Here is an 18,522-nt window from a genome sequence, read left to right as displayed (position 1 = left end):
GCTAGATGTGCACTAGAGAGGCTGAGTTCTCCTGGGCTCACAGCCCAGTCTGATCACCCTTCTGCAGCTCCTGTCAAACCTTATGCACTCATCTTATGACCTCCATTCTGGCTGCTCCCCGCTTCTGTGCCTCCCCAGGCCCTGGGCAGAGAAGATGTGCTTCCAATCTTCACAATGTCCTGTCCTGGGTTGTATATGAAGAATATTTCTACTCACCTGCTCCCTTTCCAGAGAAGAGAGGTATTCATCACAAAGTGTCTCTCACACTTGGGGATGGGGCTGGCCTAGGAGAGGGAGAAGGGTCCGATGTCTGGACGCCTGAACAACAGCTTCTGGCAGAGGGAGGTGGCAGGACTTGAGCTTTCCTGGCTGTGGTTTTGGCTGATTTGGTGATGGTGGCAGAATCCTTAGGAGAAATGCGGAAGGGAAGCTGGGGCAAGGACGTGGCTTCCCATCTCCCTTCTCCCTTTAGCTGCAGTCACCTTTACGTGACCCATTTCTAGAAGCAAGTCCACTGCACCCTGGATTCCCTTCTGGATTTTCTCTCTCCTTTTGGCCTGTACCACACGGCTTGAGAGATCTTAGTTCCCCGACCAGGGATGGAACTCCAGCCCTTGCAGTGAAGGGGCCCAGTCCTAACCACTGGACCACCAGGGACGTTCTCCCTGGTTTTTCTCTTAAGGGACTCCAGTCGGGCCCTTGAGAATTAGCGGAACACAATTATATTTTTAAAACTAAGGACTGAGAGCCAGTTTCTCCCATGTCCTTAGCTGTTAGCAAAGTTTTCCCCATGTCCCTAGCAGTTAGAAAAGTTCTCCTACCGCTACTAAGAGGAGGAATGCAAGGCAAAGAAAGAAATGCTCTACAGCTTATTGATATGTTTCCTTATGAACGAGAGTCAGAACTGTGACTATACTGCTGAAGGCGTACTACATGTCCCATGATTTGTGGACGTTAATCCTCACAGCAACCCTTGTGGTATTAGTACTATTATTGTCGCCATGGAACAGATGAGGAAACTGGGGTTCAAGGCATGGTAAGCAACTTCTCCAAAATCCCTTTTGGGCAGAGCTGGGATTCAGTCCTCTGTCCCTCTCAATCTGAAGACACGCTCACCTTCTGATCTTTGCTGTATTTCAAAACTTCCTGGTCAGGAATTGACCACAGAACCCCCCCGTAGGATCATGAGAATTGTACCACTGAGGGCTGCTGTCAGGACTGGGGAATCGAGACTACATCTCATCTGCCGTGGTGTCCTGAGGACAGAGCATGACTCCCCTCTCTCTGGTGGTGGCAGAACATGGAGGCAGTCCTCTAGAATCTAGCCCGTAGCAGGAAGGCAAGCAAAATGCGTTACATGAATGAGAAGCTTTGAAATGAGATCACTGTGAGGTCACTGCCTTCTGACCAACTTCTTTCCCAAGGTATTGCCATTTTCATTTTACAGATGAAGAAACCTTAACAAACACAAGTAATCTAATTCTGGCAATCTTTTATGCAGAAGCTATTTTGGTGAGCCTCTGGGGACAAAAGGCCATATTTGATTTTTACAAACGGCTTTATGTAAACACAATAATATTTTTATGGTGCCACTGTGGCTGTAGTTTTTGGGAAAAACTGAGCTCTGGGGTTTGTCTGCCCCCAGAAAATAGGTGCCTAGGAGTTCCCCAGTATAGCTTCTTTTTCTATTTCCATATCAGACTGTTAGACAAAAAGGAATCTTTCTGCTCCACCTTAGCTGTGAAATTAGGCCAGATCTCAATGTAAGAATCACTTCCTCTGGGAAGCCTTCCCTGATCACCCCCAGCAAGGCCTGGGTCCCGGTATGACCTGTCTCCCCTACCCTTGGCAATACTACTGCCTGCTGATTCATCTGCACCTCCACACACACAGATAGACCTCCCGCCCCCACCCAGGGATATATCTCATTTCATTGGATTGCCAACAATTAGCACCATGTCTGGCACACAGCAGGTGCTTAATATATATTTGTTGAATGAAGGAAGCCTCCCCAAATCTCCTCTACTCAAGAGTTGTTATGTCACGGGGCCTGCTGGTCCGAAGGCCCTTCCTGAATGTGCTTTTCCTAGCCCCCAGACCTGCTGGTCACTCACTCCAGCCAACAACAGGAGAACGCATCAAGGTGGCTGTCCCCTCCATCCTTCCCTGTCACCAGAGGCACATGTGCCCATTGTTTGTTGGAGTCAGCAACCCATTTACCCTCTCTGCTCAGCCAATCGGAACAATAATAACAGTATCTGTTGACTGCCTACGAAAATGTCAGCACTCCTCAGCAATTATTTGTAATTCTCATAACATTTCCACAAAGGGAATATCATTTCTCCTATAGATAAGGAAACTGAAACTCAGAGAGGGCTCCACAATTTGCCAAGGTGATACAGCAAAGATGTGTTGAGTGAATGAAAGAATGAACAAACAGGAGTCTTACTGATTCTGGTGCTTTAGTACTTTTCTCTTTTGTTCCCCATAAACACTGGGAAAGCTCGATGGAGAAAAGAAGCCCACTGGTTTTGAGGATTCCTGAGCCAAGAGAGCAGTGAATAGGCAGAAGGTGACCCCAGTAGAGAACAGCTCCAAGCAACCCCAAGTTACTCAGTAACCCAAGCCCTGGTCCCCATGAACAGCCTGGCCAGGTTGGGCCAGGGCAAGCAGCAGACACCAGTTCCCCTTGGTCACCCTCAAGTGCCCAGCTGACCATAGCTGGAAACAGGAGATGGAAGGTCAAAGATTGGGCAAACCACCAGGCCAGGCAGGATGGGCGCTGGTGACGGAGCTGGGGCCCCTCAGAGGCGTTCAAGGGTGGAGAGACGGGTGAGAGATGAAGCCTTCCCCCCAGTTCCATCAGAATTTCCAGGGCTGGAGAAGGCAGGAGGGAGGGCCAAGGGTTCTGACAGCACTTGGCAATCCCAAAGAAAACCATAGACTGAGATTCTCCATAGTGGTTGGTGGGCCAGGAGAGCCCCCAGATGGAGGCCTGCCAGGAGAGCCCACAGAGGGGACAGGTGGGCCAGGGGGACCCCCAGAAGGGGAGGACTGCCAGGACCCTGTTCTCTGTTAGACCAGGGGTGATACCAGCTGGTACCCACTAGTTGTGAGAATACCAGGACCCTCCTATAAAGGCTGGTGAATAGCAATTGCCCAAAGGTCTCCAAGTGTGCCTTCGAGATACTGGCCCAGCTATCCTGGGCCTCCCAAAGGGCTCCCTCTAGACCTCCCACAATCCAACACATCAAAGGTGAACACCTGTCAGGGCTGGAGGCACCCAGGACCCAACCGTGTTATACATGTGACTAGAACCTCAGGTCACAGCCCCCAAAGCTGGCTCAAGGTTGACACTAAGTGAATATTGTGAATGAATGAATGAGCAACAGAGGAAAGGAAAAATCAGAGATTCAGAGGGATTCAGAGACTAAGAGAGACAACAGGTGGGACAGAGATGGAGGAGGCTGGAATCACGGTGGAAGCTCCCAGAAGATGCTGAGAAGACACAGACCCTACTCCTTTCTCTTTCGAATTCTGGTGCTTTTGAAAACCTCTCCTTTTAAGGGCCTATCCAGTCCTTGCCTGTGCAACCCAGGGCAACCCCCTCTTCCAAACAGGGCTCAGGAAGCAGACTGCATCTTTGGGGCAGAAGGCTGGATGTGGCAGGAAACCCCAGATGTTGAATGATCTGAGAGTTGTTATCCAAAGGCAGCTGATCAGACATCTTCTCCTCCCCCGCCCTCTTCCCCTGCCCCACCACCTGCAGACTAGCAAGAAAACAGCCATCTTGCTGACCAAGTAGTGACACAGAGCCTCGGGGCCAGGGGCCACCAAGGGCCAGAGAGGCTGCTCCACCTGCTAGAGCAGTGCTATCAGAGGCAGCTACCACCCTCCCACGCCTGCCCGGTTGGGCACCTAGAATCCAACTGTCCTGCAGAGTCCATGCTGGACAGAGGCTTAGGCCTTGAGGGGAAGTGGGGGAGGAGGTGAACTGGGGAGGTGGCAGAGGAGAAGCAAGGTTGAGCCCTACTTGGCATCAGCTCTGGGCAGTGACTGGTCCCTATGGCCTTAGGCTACAGCCCATGGGAACGGCAGCTCTTCTTTCAGGCCAGGGTCTGGGACATCTTTGCAAACTCCCACAAGCCCGCGCCCCCGCCCCCGCCCCCCTACCCCTGTATAACAGCCCCCTCAGATAGGTGCGGCTAGGCTGTGGGTAGTGGAGACACAGGGCTTCTCCCACCACCAGCCCTACTGGGCTTCAGGTTTTCTTCTTTGAAGCCCTTTGTGGGCTGGGTGTCAGAACCAATAACACAAAGGTCCTCCACCTGTTCAGAGGTCTCCAGGGGCCCAGCACCCACTAGACAGAGGCCACGTTTCTCTGCCTGCTGATACCCACCCCCAACCTCAGTTTCTGAGCACCCTGAACATGCCCACGGTTTCTGTTTATGTGGGTCCCTTCTTGAGATGTCTCCTCTCCTTTCTTCACTTACTCAATTTCCAGGTTGTCCTTCCAGGCTGCCTTCAGGCACCACTTGCCAGGAGGCAATTCTCCAGCCCAGTCCCCTTCCTTATCGCCACTTCTGTAGGCTCTGCAGCTTCTCCTCTGGGCTCCACAGTCTCTGTGATTCCTGGGTCACACATTTACCCCAATGGCAATTCAATTCCCTCCTAAATGTCTCTCTCCTAACTGGACAGTGGCTCCAGGAGGGAGGGCTGATCTGGCTCATCTCCAAAGCCTGGCTAACAGCTATCCCCTCGTTGTTTGTCTACCAGGACCCCAGTGGATACAAATCCTGCTTGTGTAACAAGGGGCTCTTGACTCTCAACTGAGAAGACCTTCTACCACCTATCTTCCTGTCTTTCAGGCTGCTGGGGGCAGCCCAGAACCTCTCATATCACACTGGGTGTTCAGGGAACCCAGGTTTCAGTGGGCCCCTGCCCAGCCTGCTCCCAGGTTCAGCCTTCTGTCCTAGAAGTGTGGTGGGGTGTAAATGCGAGGAGGCTTGGGAGTGGGGTAAGGAACTCAACTGTGGAGACTCAGACCTCCCTGGCCACGTTAATCATCAGTACCTACAGAGCCGGTTCTTTATCTCCGATCTCCACTGGTTTTTCAGTTGGGGAAAAGATTGAGTAACACTTCAACTCTCTCTTGTATCAACCCTGGAGGGGTCCGGTGGGAGAAGCCTGAGCCCATCGAGGTCGATTATTCTTTGGGAAACACTCTCTAAACTAACATCATGTTTGAGGGGGCGGGTGCCCTCCCTTCTTTCTCCCTCCACCACCACCTGTCCGCAGCTGTGCCGGAGCAGGGCAGGACACGGGGAGCCTTTCCAGGGTTATTTCCAAGGATCTGTCCCAACAGGAACGGCATCAGGGTCAGCTGGGCCAAAGGAAAGAGGACCTGGTTATACGAACGCCCCATCCTCTCCCACTCCTCGCCCCGCCTCACGTCTGGGGCCCAGGCCCTGGCCTTTCCCGCGACACCCTGCTTCCTGGAACTGGGATGGGTAACTTGAGCGCGCTTAAGACGGCCCTGGCAAGCCTCCTCGTGGTGGGCGGGGCCTGGCTCGCCCCGCCCGCCCCTGGACTGTCTGCTCGCGCCACGCGCCTGGAGCCACAACCGAGTTGGAGACTCGCAGCCTCTGTCCCATGGCCTGGTCTCCCCGCCACTCCGCGGGCCGGCGACTGCAGCTGCCCCTGCTGTGCCTCCTCCTCCAGGGCGCCACCGCCATCCTCTTTGCGGTCTTTGTCCGCTACAACCGTGAAACCGACGCTGCCCTCTGGCACTGGGGCAACCACAGTAACGCGGACAATGAATTTTACTTTCGCTACCCAAGTGAGTGCGGGTGAGGGCGCGCGGGGAGCTAAGACCCTAAGTTTCCCTGGTGTCTTGGCAGGGAGTCCAGATCTACTCCTAGGTGGGCTACCCTCTTGCTTTGAGATGAAGGTGCCCCAGATTTATAATTATATGCTTTCACTAGTGTCTGCCACGTTCCAGGTATTATGCCAAGGGCGGCACATGCATTTTCTCCTTTAGTCTGTGAAGTAGACAAAGATGGGGAAACTGAGCTAAAAGAGAGGTTAGTTGGCTGGTTCAGGGTCCTGCTGTTAGAGTGAGTGAGCTGGGATTTGAACCCAAACCTGAAGCTCCAGCTTTACCTACTGTCTTGTTGGCCTAGCTGGGCTTTGCCTAGAGACTTTGTCTTTCTCAGGCCTCCACCCTGAACACAAGGAGAAAAAGAAATCCTCTGGGCAGGGGAGGTAGGGGGTGGGGTGGGGGAGACAGTGATGCGGGTAATAGCTGTGAAGGCAGCCAAGGCCAGTGGGCTCAGGCATTTCTTCCCCAGTCCCCCAAAGCTGATTCTTCCAGAGTCAGAAAAAATGATGTAAGGAGCCACCAGCCAATCACAGAGTAGCCGCCCCACAGCCCTGAGGAGGAGGCAAGGCAGGGTCATTAACCCATTTCACAGAGAAGGAAGCTGAGGCTCAAAGGGGCTGTGATTTATTCAGGATCACCTAGTACGTGAGTGACAGAGCTGGAACTAGGACTTGGTCATCCTAAGCTCTTCGGAAAAGGCAATGGCAACCCACTCCAGTACTCTCGCCTGGAAAATCCCATGGACGGAGGAGCCTGGTAGGCTGCAGTCCACGGGGTCGCTAAGAGTCAGACCCGACTGAGCGACTTCACTTTCACTTTTCACTTTCATGCATTGGAGAAGGAAATGGCAACCCACTCCAGTGTTCTTGCCTGGAGAATCCCAGGGACGGGGGAGCCTGGTGGGCTGCCCGTCTATGGGGTCGCAGAGTCGGACACGACTGAAGCGACTTAGCAGCAGCAGCAGCATCCTAAGCTCTTAGGCACCGCAGCTCACCTGCCTGCTGACAAGGCCCAGGAAGGAGAAGTTTAAGCCCCTGCTTCATGTTGAGGACAGAGCCTCTCCCTCAAGGTTGGGGGACCAGCCTTGTGACTCAGCTAGGACCAGGGGCACCAAATCTCCCAGGGTTTGTTACAAATGTTTGAGCAGGTCTCTAAGCCTCAGTTTTCCCCATCAGAGCAATGAGAAGAAAGGTGCCTCCATTTGAAAGATATACATTCAAACAAGGCCCAGAATGTGGGTGTCTCCTTTAAAACCCCAGCTTTTATTACCTTACTTTCTGTGTGCAGAGCTGGTGGCAGCTGTCCTCACCTGACTCTCTTCTAGCCCCAACCCCAACACCATGAAGCTCACAGTGCTGAGAACTGAGAGGGTGAAGCAGAGGCTTGATTTTGTTCAGTCGCTCCATCGTGTCCAACTGTTTATGACCCCATGGAATGCAGCATGCCAGGCTCCCCTGTCCTTCACCATCTCCCGGAGTTTGCTCAAATTCATGTCCTTTGAGTCGGTGATGCCATCTAACCATCTCATCCTCTGTCGGCCCCTTTTCCTGCTGCCCTCAGTTTTTCCCAGCATCAGGGTGTTTTCCAGTGAGTTAGCTCTTTGCATCAGGTGGCCAAAGTATTGGTGGAGGCTTGGTCCTAGGCAGAGGGGGCTACAGCTCCTCCTTTCCCACATTTCACCCCAATTTTGGCTGCATGAGTGAGCCATGGATGCTGAAATCAAAGCCACAGAGCTGGGATGGGAGGCTCTTGGGGTCATGCATTTGTCCAGAGAGATGGGGAGTTGGAGGGAGAACAGTCCATGGACTGAGAGTTGTAAGCTCTTGCTCTAGAGTCTGACCTGGCTGCCTGTCATGACCCCCTATTTGCTTCTCCCATGGGCCTCAATCAAGGCCTCCAAGCCCTGCTTGCTTCAAAGGCCTCCCTGACCTTCCTTGCCCCTCTGTTGCATGATAAACTCTCCTGAATGCACAGCTTTCTGTCCCTGGATTGCAGTAGGAGGAACAGCAGTGGGAATCCTACCTCTTTCTGCACAAGGTTTTTGTCCCTGTGGACTTGGGACCCTGGGGATGGGTTGGAAAGGAGGGAGGTGTGAGGTCCCTGGAGCCTGGGGCTTTGATGCGCCGAGTCTTCACCGTCCCTGTGTCCAGGAGAAGTGGTCAGGGCCAGAGGGTGGTGTGGCCACTGCCCTTTGATTTGGGAGATGAAAGGGAGTTTTGCCGCTGTTGTTAGGCAGTGGGACTAGCCAACGCCAAGGGCATGGCTGCTCTGAGTGTCTGCCTGTTATCTCTACAGGAAGGGCCTTCAGAGCCCAGCTGGTTCACTCCTCTCCGGGTTGGAGAGAGAACCAGAGAGGTAATGCCACTGCGCAAGATGACACAGCAAGTCAGCCCACCTAGAACCCGGCCTCTTGACTCCCCATCTTCAGCATTTCCCCCACATTACAAACCTCTTATTCCATGAGATAAGTCATGGAAAATAAGAGGGGGAAAAGACTAGGGGGAAAGTCTAAGTGTGCAGGGGACTCAGAAGCAAAGACGAGAAAGGGTTCTAAGAAAAAATATGGACAGGTTCTTTTTTGTCTGTCTCTGAGACCTTACTTGCAAGAAGAGGGATTTAGGACAGATGGAAACAGGATCTTCCTGAGGTGGGGGTAGCAGTGTGTGTGACTGGGACCAGAGTGGTTTGTAACTCTTCTAGGAGAATACAGCCTGATCTGCCCTCTTAAAGGCAGGTGGAGGTAGAGTGGTGGGGAGAGATGGCCTCCCCAGCTCACCACTCCCTTTTTCCTGCTACTCATATTTTATATCCCCTCTTTACAGACAAGGAAACTGAGGCTTAGAGAGGTTAAGTGACTTGTCCAAGGTCACACAGTGAGAAGTGTAGGGATGTGTGTGTGTGTGTGTGTGTGCATGCGTGTGTTGGCATTTAAAGCCAGCTCTGTGAGATGCTAAAGCCCCAGCTGTCACTGTTCCCTTGTCCTACAGTCTGACCTTGTTCAGGAATCATCTGGTGGGGTTGGGGAGAGGCAGTAAGGGAAGGAGGGAGGGTAATAGGTGACCCTGGAGGGCTTTTATCTTCTCTCCAGCCAAAGGTGCATGAGTTTGGAGGCGTTGGGGATGTGATGGGAAACAGGCTCCATGCTGCTTGACCCAGGGATCCCCTGAAGGGAATGTTGAGGGGTCATCATATCTATCCCCCTGCCTCCAGCTGGAATACCCCCTTACCCTCCACAGCCCACAGAGAATGTCTGTGTGGAACATTCCACGGAATGGAACGAATAAAGGAGATTTCTTGGTGTTTAGATTCCAGGTGAAAAGCCACTGGATTGAGTTTTGATTCCAAACAACCCCCAGGTGGGAGATGTAAATGTTATTGCTATTTAAGACAAGTTCTGGAGCGGTTTGGGCACAGAGCCCTGTGACCCAGCCCCGTTTGTTGTCTTGCTGTCCTTGGGCAAAAGAACAGACATGGCTTCCCCTTTACTGTTTGCACAAGGAGAAAGCAAGTCAGATGGGGAGGCTGAAAGAGCTAAGGCTGCATACTGAGATCTAAACAACACCTCTCCTTTTCTGTTGGGTTTTAAGATCTGAAAGGGAAGAGCGATCTGGGCGACTTGAGGAGTGGGCAGGGCTGGAGAAGGGGCACAGTGGTGGGGACATCTAATGAGGCCACTGGACCTTCACCCCCTTGGCCCGGGGGCTGCGTGTACCCAGCCCTCTGCAGGGGCTTGCAAACTCCTTTCCTATCAGCCCACACTCAGCACACACACACAAATTTGCTTCTCTCAAAGTTATTGATTGCATTCTGAAGTTCAGTAGTACATATTTGGCTTGTTGATGGTTCTTATTTGTTTGGCCGTGCTGGGTCTTAGATGTGGCCCTCGGGGTCTTTAGTAGCCGCACGTGGGATCTAGTTCCCCAACCAGGGATTGAACCCAGGCCCTCTGCATTGGGAGCAGAGAGTCTTAGCCACTGGACCATCAGGGAAATCCCTTGTTGTTGCTTCTTTACCTTTAAACAAAAAAGGTGATTGTGATTTTTTTCCTTTGTGATCTGCCTCTTTCTACTTGAATTCATTTACAACAAAAACATGTGAATTTCAGTTATAAGAAAAGCAGAGAAGAACACAAATAATGAACACTGTGAAGGCCTATAGCTGATATAGTTGAAATTCCCATGTAGCTTTGGGCTATAGGCAGCCAAGAAAAAGGGGAAATATGGACAGTTACATGTTCTCATCAGAATAAAGGAAGCCTCACATACGTGATTCTTTGATTCCTTTGATGTCTGTCTTCCAGCAATAGCTACATTCCCAGAGTCTGATGCATGACTGCTTAGGTTTTTTTGTTTGTTTATTTATTTTTAGTTCTATGACTTCTTAGTAAACATCTAACACATGAGTGAAGGAAAGCAGATCAGTTCCTTGTTCCTTAGGGGAGATGACATTTCCTAGGACTAAGTTCCAGGAGAAATTTCCCACCTGGAGCTATGAAAGGAGAGTTTAAGGTCATGGTTGGTCGACCCTGTTTCTCAATAAGTTATTTACAACAGATGCAATAATGCACTCAAATGTTCCTCTAGTGTTTCTCAATTAAAGCGGAGGATAGCACAGCATTACTGATACACAGACCCAAGACAAAGGAAACAGGACGAGATGTACTGGCCGAACATCACCCGAGGTTGTGTTTCTAGCCCTGTTTATGAGTAGATGGTGGGCAGGGTACAGAACAAAATAATACAAAGCAAATTGTATGTATCTCATTTTCAATATGGCTGCCTATTATTTTAGATTTTTGTACACAGACTGGAAAGCAAACAGAAAAGACCCCAAGTGTCCCTCCCCAGAAACCCCACTGACACTTAAAAAAGTCAAGTGATTCATCTATAAAATTAAGATATCCAAAATATAGAAAGAAGCAAACTGTAGGGTAAAATCTTTCCCATAAATCTTCTTTTTCATAAGTGGCCATATTGCAAATCTCCAGGGGGCGTTATTTGCACCAGAATTATATGGCTCAGCAGCCCTCCCCCTGCCTTCAATTCCTTTTTTCCCTGAGATAACCTCTTAACAAAGTTATTAAAGTTATTTTATACAGTTCTACAAAGTTAACAGTTATTTTATCAATTAATTTGTAAAATGTAAAACCCTAAAAGTGGAGAGGCATAGATTCTGAAGCATGAGGAATGGAGGTTAGACATCAAGATGAACTTCCAGCACAAAGGCCAGGGGAAGAGAATTTCCATCATGGAGGGCAGGGGCTGCTGCAGGAAACCACACAGGAAAAGTGGGGCTTTTCCCCGGTCGTAATGATCCAGGGATTGGGCAGTTGAGTGGGGTAGAGAAGAGAGCAGAAGGCTCTACTCTCTTGCTCTGACCTGGGGACAACAGGGATGGTGGGGGTCCCACTGCTCCAAGCTGGGCAGCTCTGCACCGGTGAGCCAGGCTGGGAGGCCGGGCCATGCCTTGGGGAATTTTATAGGCTTGGCTCTAGCCTCAAGGCGGCTCTGGCTGGTGAGAGCTGGGGGGTGCAGCAGGATTGCTGACTGGTCCATGGGTGGTGGCCTGAGTAGTCCCAAATGCCCCCCCGCAGGCTTCCAGGATGTGCATGCCATGATCTTCGTGGGTTTCGGCTTCCTTATGGTCTTCCTGCAGCGCTACGGCTTCGGCAGCGTGGGCTTCACCTTCCTCCTGGCCGCCTTTGCCCTGCAGTGGTCCACGCTCATCCAGGGCTTCTTCCACTCCTTCCGTGGTGGCTACATCCTTGTAGGCATGGAGAGGTGGGCAGCAGTGGCCTCCCTGGCTCCCCTGGGTCTACCTGGGAGGCCCCTGCCCAAGGGACCCAGCTCCAGCCTGGTCTTTCAAGTCTGCTCCCTGACCTAGGTTTTTGACCCGTCAGTCAATTTCTTTTAGGTACCCTGCCTGTTCTTGTTGTCTGATTTCTTCTCCCATCCTTGACCCACACCTCCCTTTAGGCCCCTTATTACTCATGAACTGTTGGGAGGATAGACAGCATCATGGAAAAGGGCAGTGCTCGCTGTTGATTCAAAATCTGGTTCTTCCACTTGTCCTGGGTTTTGTTTGCCAAACCCCAGAATCTCCACAAAAAAGGGAGGTGATCCTGTCCCACCTCCCAGGGAAGAATTTAGCCTGGTGCATTCATTGCTCCCTCCCCATCCCCCTGGGCTGCCCTTGTTTCCAGCCCCCCTCACCCTCTCCATCCGAACCCCCCAGCATGATCAATGCTGACTTCTGTGCTGGGGCCGTGCTTATCTCCTTTGGGGCCGTACTGGGCAAGACTGGGCCGGTTCAGCTGCTGCTCATGGCCCTGCTGGAGGTGGTGCTGTTTGGCCTCAACGAGTTTGTCCTGCTTAGCCTCCTGGAGGTGAGTTTGGATGGGGATGGGGTGCGGAGTGGGCATGGCCAGGCCCTGAGCAGGGAAGGCATAGGGCAGGAGTGGGGCAAGGGGCTGCCCCTCCACCTCAGCCCCACCTCCCCAGGTGAAGGACGCAGGAGGCTCCATGACTGTCCACACTTTTGGTGCTTACTTCGGGCTGATCCTCTCCCGGGTCCTCTATAGGCCCCAACTGGAGAAGAGCAAGCATCGCCAGGGCTCCGTCTACCATTCGGACCTCTTTGCCATGATTGGTGAGGCCTCCCGAGGTGTGGTGGGTGAGGGGCCAGTTCATATCCAGGCCTGGTCTCGGGGTGCCACCTATAAGTCTTGGGGTTCTGGCAGGGAACTCCCTTCCAACTCGGACTCTTCCATCAGAGCCTGGGGACTCTTGCTTATCATTTTTGGTAGTTTTATGACAGGTTTTTAGACCTCAGAGCTCATGGGTCTCAGGGCTCCATCCCAGAAAATGTTCATGAAGGTGTTAGTCACTCAGTCTTGTCCAACTCTTTGTGACCTGTGGACTGTAGCCCGCCAGGCTCCTTTGTCCATGGGATTCTTCAGGCAAGAATACTAGAGTGGGTTGCCCTACCCTCTTCCAGGGGATCTTCCTGACCCAGGGATCGAACCCAGGTCTCCTGCATTGCAGGCGGATTCTTTACTGTCTGAGTCACCAGGGAAGCCCGAGATCCATCCCAGGGGCCTTTCTAAATCCAAGTCTGATGGTATCTATCTCTGTTTAAAGGCCTTCAGGGCCCCCCTACCCACAGTTAAATACCGGACTCCTCAGTCAGGCATACTGACCCGTGCAGTAATTTGCTCCCCTTCCCCTCCCCACTCCCTACCTCTTTCTCCCCCTCTGTCTCCAGCCAGACTCAGCTTCTCCCCATCTGTAACCTCTAGGCCTGTTCCCTTGGTGCTGCCTCCCACCTCCTGAGGACACTTCCTCCCAGGAGATTTCCTGGAAGCCCCAGCACTCTCAGGAGAGAAGGAGAGGTCACAGGTCACCCCTGGGAGGAGTAGGGTCTGGCCTGCAAGCACCTCATCACCACCTACTTCTTCTAAGCCTGCACCTCTGCTCCTGTCCATTCACTGATGAGTCAGGAAAGAAAATTGATATTTTACCTTTTTGGAGATAGTACTGAGTAGTTACTGAAGTGCCCATTCTTACATAAAGAAGAGACTAGCCTTGTGTTTCTTGCTCACATCTGGGTGTGTTGTAAAACAGAGCTCATGGAACCCTAGGTCAGGGGAGGCCTCCTTGCCCTTTGATAAGTTTGGTTTGAAGTCCAGAGGCCTCCCGGAGATTTCTGTGCTTTTCTGGGAGGCTTACATTCTCATATTTCCTCTGCCTCCCAGCTCCTGCTGGACAGGAAAATGGGTCTCTTCCTTGATTCCTCCCAAAACTCTTCTCAGAACATACATGTGTATGTGTGGTAGATTTTACTGCAGACTATGGAGGTGCAGAAGCTACATCACAACCCAAGGACCACTCAGAACTAAGGGACACTCCCTCAAGCCTCTCTGCCAGGCTGGCCCTCCCCACAGGGCCCCCAGCCCCCTCCTCCCTTGCCCCCACCTTAGTCCCTCAAGCCTCTCTGCCACGCTGGCCCTGCCCCACAGGGCCCCCAGCCCCCTCCTCCCTTGCCCCCCACCTCTCCCTCCAGGACTGACCTGGGAACCTCACAGGGCAGCAAGGCCTATGGAGCTCCCAGTTCCTGCCCGAGACGCCCAGGCCCAGCCCATCAGTGCTCAGGCCAGGGCCCACCCTCTCCAGATGGCAGTTGAGGTTATAAAACAAATGATTTTCCTGTTATGGATATCAAGTACCAGATTCGTGCCTGACATGTGGTGCCCTTTGCCTTTTTTTCCTTTCCTTTTCTGATACTTAAAACAAACTCAACCCCTCCCCACCCCCCATGGTTTTCAATCAAGTAACTAACACCCTCTCATGCCAGTACCCTTCAGTGGTACCAGTTGTTAGACATTTAGTACCAGCTAGGCCATGGAAGACACTTGCGAGTCCCTTGGACAACAAGGAGACCAAACTAGTCAATCCTAAAGGAAATCAACCCTGAATATTCATTGGAAGGACTGAAGCTGAAGCTGCAATGCTTTGGCCACCTGATGTGAAGAACTGACTCATTGGAAAAGACCCTGATGTTGGGAAAGATTGAAGGTGGGAAGAGAAGGGGACGACAGAGGATGAGATAGTTGGATGGCATCATCGACTCAATGGACATGAGTTTGAGCAAGCTTCGGGAGATGGTGAAGGACAGGGAAGCCTGGTGTGCTGCAGTCCATGGGGTCGCAAAGAGTCGGACCCAACTGAGCTACTGAACAGCAACGAGGCCATGGTTGGATTTCCCTGGTGGCTCAGCTGGTAAAGAATCCAGCTGCAATGCAGGAGACCTGTGTTTGATGGCTGGAAGATCTCCTGGAGAAAGGAATAGCTATCCACTCTAGTACTCTTGCCTGAAGAATCCCTTGGACAGAGGAGCCTGGCGGGCTACAGTCCACGTGGTCGCAGAGTCGGACATGACTGAGCGACTGACACTAAAGTAACAAGCTGTGGTTAGGTACTTGGTATGCATCATCTCATTTAGTCCTCACTTCCTGAGGTATGCGTCACTATCCCCATTTTACAGATGAGGAAACTGAGGATGATGAGAGTAGGTGACTTGACTGCAGTTACACAACTTGTACCTTGCGAGGGAGTCACTTACTTCCTCTCATTCCGCCTTTCTGCCCACCGTTTAGGGACCATCTTCCTGTGGATCTTCTGGCCTAGTTTCAACTCTGCACCCACTGCCCTGGGGGACGGGCAGCATCGGACCGCTCTCAACACATACTACTCCTTGACCGCCAGCACCCTCAGCACCTTCGCCTTGTCAGCCCTTGTTGGGGGGGATGGGCGGCTGGACATGGTATGGGGAAGAGGCGTGGGGAGAGGCAGAGGGGTGGGCCGGGAGACCAGGGAGAGGTCTGAAACCCTGCAAGGTTGATCCTCCAGGGGGACAGGTAAGGGCAGAGGCTCGGGGACTGCAGATGCACTGGAGGCGTTGGGGCCAGAGCAGGCGGTGAGGCTAGGACTGCGTGTGAGGTCGAGGATTAGACGGTGGAGAAGCAGCAGGTGGCACTGGTGGGCGGGCTTGGGGTGGGGGTGGCTGTGACGATCAGAAAGGGCCTCCAGAGCCTTGCTCTTCTGTGCTCCCTTAGGTCCACGTGCAGAACGCAGCGCTGGCCGGAGGGGTTGTAGTGGGGACATCAGCTGAAATGATGCTGACACCCTTTGGGGCTCTGGCGGCTGGCTTCCTGGCTGGGGCCATCTCCACACTGGGGTACAAGTTCGTCACGGTACATAAGCCCCTGGGCCCTGAGCAGGGCAGGGCGTCTTCACACCCTTCCTCCTCTCCAGCAGGCCTGGTTGAGGGGGACACACGAGACTCATGATTGGTGTCCTGTCTCCAGCCCATCCTTGAGTCCAAACTCAAAGTCCAAGACACATGTGGTGTGCACAACCTCCATGGGATGCCGGGGGTCCTGGGAGCCCTCCTGGGTGGCCTTGTGGCTGGGCTGGCCACCCGTGAAGCTTATGGAGATGGGTGAGTTCTCCCCACCCTCACCCCACCCCCAATCCAGTGGAATCATTATCCCCCTGAACTAACTCCCTCAGTCTATTCCTTTTGTGGGCCACAACCACCTCCTCTGGTCCAACCTGCTTCTTTCCCTCCTCCCCCGCTCCTGCTCCTGACCAAAAAAAAGCTGTCTATTCTCTCTCATTCATTCATCCATACCCTGGAAGCTGAAGAAACTGGGGTGAACAAGCCTGGGGACTGCCTTCTTGGTCCTCGGTCGAGTGCAGCAGAAGGTCGTTGAATAAATGATTTCAACAGTGTCATTATTAAAGGGTCAAGGGAGAGACACTGACCCTTAGGATAGATTTTTGCACATCAGGGCTCAGGGGAGATGGGAAGCAAAAGTAACCCTCAAACTGAGCCTTGAAAGGTGTGAGGGTGTTGCTGGCACACTGGGGAAGGGAGGGTGTTCCCCTCCAATGGGCTCAGTTGGAGCAAAGGCCTGGAGGTGATTCAGCCTGGCAGGCTCCCCAGGGCCCTTTCGGCTGCTGCAGAAAGCGGGGCAGGGCACTGATGCGCTGACCAGCTCTGGCTTCGTACTCCATCTGTCTCCCCACACCATCCTCTCCCTGCAGCCTGGAGAGTGTGTTTCCACTCATAGCCGAGGGCCAGCGCAGTGCCACGTCTCAGGCCATGCACCAGCTCTTCGGGCTGTTTGTCACACTGACATTTGCCTCTGTGGGTGGGGGCCTTGGAGGTGAGTGACCTTGGCTGGGGTCGGGAGTTGGCAGGAGGAGCCCCAGGGAGAGCAGAAGACGGCGGAGGCGGCTGGGCGGGGCGGGGGTGGTGGGGGGTGGGGTTCTCTGGAGGAAGGGCCATTGGATCGATCCCATTCCCCTGACATTCGTTTACTCTATTGAACACCTACATCGTGCCAGGAGCAGCGTGGGGTTATGGTGTTCAGGGGTAACTTCCTCCAGGTAAGGAGGACCAAGCAGGTACTTTCTCCCTTCTGGTCGCAAAGGAAGGTGGGAAGCCTGCTGACCAATCCCTCTCCTCTGCGGCTTGGCGCGCTGCTCCCTCTTCCCACTAGAGGGCAGCCCAGCCTCAGGCTGAGGCCTGTGGCACCATCTCTCTGGGGCTGGGGCTAGGGCTGGGGTAGGGGCCGGGAAGGAAGAGGCCTGGCTGGCTCATCAACAGACTGGGGCACAAAAACCTTCCACAGAGGCAGCCTGCTCCCTGATACCAGGCCAGGCAGTCCCTCCTGATGTCTGGCCTTCAAAATTAAACGTATGCTTCGGTATCCCTATCTTCCTGCTCTCAGATCCCCAACTTCCTGATCTCAAGATTCCTTGAGATCTTATTCTTAAATAAGAGTTCATTCATTCATTTAATTACTTATTTACCCAAGAAACACTTCCTGCATCCCTCTTGGAGAGGAGCCCACAGAAAGCTTATGAGCTGTGGCTCATGACAGACACTATTTGATCTGTTCCCGCCGTGCACACTTTAGTATGTTACTTCTCTGAACCTTGGTCCCCTTTTCTGTAATACAGGGATCCTATTCACCTTGCAGGGTTGCTGTGATTACTCAGGGAGGCAGTGCTTTGTCACGCATTTTGCACAGGGCCTAGCAGAAGTGGCGCTTGATAAACACTGCTGTGATTTGCCTGTGCCAGGCATCCCATTGACCTCATGACTCCCAGCTCCACTGTGCCCTGTGGTACTGGGTAGCAACCTCCCCTATGGGGGCAGCAAAAAGCCTCACACACTGTCCCCTACTGCCACCAGGGCTCCTGCTGAGGCTGCCCATCCTGGACTCCCCGCCAGACTCCCAGTGCTACGAGGACCAGATTTACTGGGAGGTGAGATGTGCCCACCCCTCAGGCCCTTAGGGCCCTCTCACCCTCAAACGCCCCCTTCCCTGCCTCGCCTCCTCGGGTCCAACCTGCCTCTTTCCCTCCTCCCCTGCTCCTGCTCCTCTGGGGTTCACCCTTCAGCTGTGGTCTCCGTCCTCTAGAGCTGACCCTTCACCTGCTCCTCCGTCCCTGCCCTCCAGGTGCCTGGAGAACATGAGCATTTAGCCCAGGGATCAGAGGAGACAGAGACTCAGGCCTAACTTGCTTCCAGCCCTTGGAAGGATGCTCTCCTTTTAGAAGAGGATGACAGTCTACTGTGGGGAAGCTCCTCATTATCAGCTCCCATCACTGCTGCTGCAGGAAAGAAGACAGGAGCTCCTTTCCATAGGGAGCCTTGGGGGAGGGGTGGTGGAAGGCTGGGGAGATGGTGGAGCCAGGTGGCTATAACTGGTCATGGTGAGGAGAGAGCCTCACACACCCCCACCCCACCACCCCACGCCCTGCAAGTGAGGCACTCGAGGGACTGCTGATTCACTGGACCAGCATCACTCAGTTACTGTGAAGCCTGAGCCAGGGCCTGGCTCTCTGAGGGTGATAAATACCATGGTCACCAAGGACTCTGACTCCTTTATTTTTGTGCATTGAGAATTTGGGGAGCTTCTCGCACCGTCTAACTCACAATATTAGAACCTCAGGTGAAAAAAGACCTGACTGGTGACAACATCCTGCCTCCTTGAGACTAAGGAACTCCCCCTAGGATGCTGTCTTCTATGAGGGCAATGCCCAGACTGCACTTTCTTGCTTCCAGAG

At 53.0% G+C, this 18,522-nt stretch overlaps 1 protein-coding gene across 2 annotated transcripts; it reads left to right on the top strand.

The window, feature by feature from the left end:
- Window positions 1-5,562: 5,562 nt before the first annotated feature.
- RHBG (Rh family B glycoprotein) lies at window positions 5,563-18,329 on the top strand. 2 transcript variants are annotated; one of them, XM_061403648.1, is made up of 10 exons: window positions 5,563-5,839; window positions 11,475-11,661; window positions 12,116-12,266; window positions 12,382-12,529; window positions 15,036-15,202; window positions 15,495-15,632; window positions 15,747-15,880; window positions 16,489-16,610; window positions 17,645-17,718; window positions 17,913-18,329. In XM_061403648.1, the coding sequence occupies exons 1-10, from the start codon at window positions 5,653-5,655 to the stop codon at window positions 17,970-17,972; spliced, it is 1,368 nt and encodes a 455-aa protein (XP_061259632.1). In that variant the 5' UTR covers window positions 5,563-5,652; the 3' UTR covers window positions 17,973-18,329. The 2 variants fall into 2 exon arrangements, with proteins under 2 accessions (XP_061259632.1, XP_061259640.1); XM_061403656.1 differs by lacking the exon at window positions 5,563-5,839 and adding an exon at window positions 7,835-7,918.
- The last annotated feature ends 193 nt before the right edge of the window (window positions 18,330-18,522 follow it).

This window comes from Bos javanicus, chromosome 3 (genome assembly GCF_032452875.1).
Source record: "Bos javanicus breed banteng chromosome 3, ARS-OSU_banteng_1.0, whole genome shotgun sequence".
Lineage (NCBI taxonomy): Eukaryota > Metazoa > Chordata > Mammalia > Artiodactyla > Bovidae > Bos > Bos javanicus.
This window is presented reverse-complemented; position numbering and strand designations above follow the sequence as displayed.

Bases quoted from the DNA above. Each gene is read 5' to 3' on its own strand.
- RHBG (XM_061403648.1), top strand. From the start codon at position 5,653: ATGGCCTGGTCTCCCCGCCACTCCGCGGGCCGGCGACTGCAGCTGCCC. The intron at 12,530-15,035 runs GTGAGGCCTCCC...CCCACCGTTTAG, and splicing joins GGACCTCTTTGCCATGATTG to GGACCATCTTCCTGTGGATC. The intron at 17,719-17,912 runs GTGAGATGTGCC...CCTGCCCTCCAG, and splicing joins AGGACCAGATTTACTGGGAG to GTGCCTGGAGAACATGAGCA.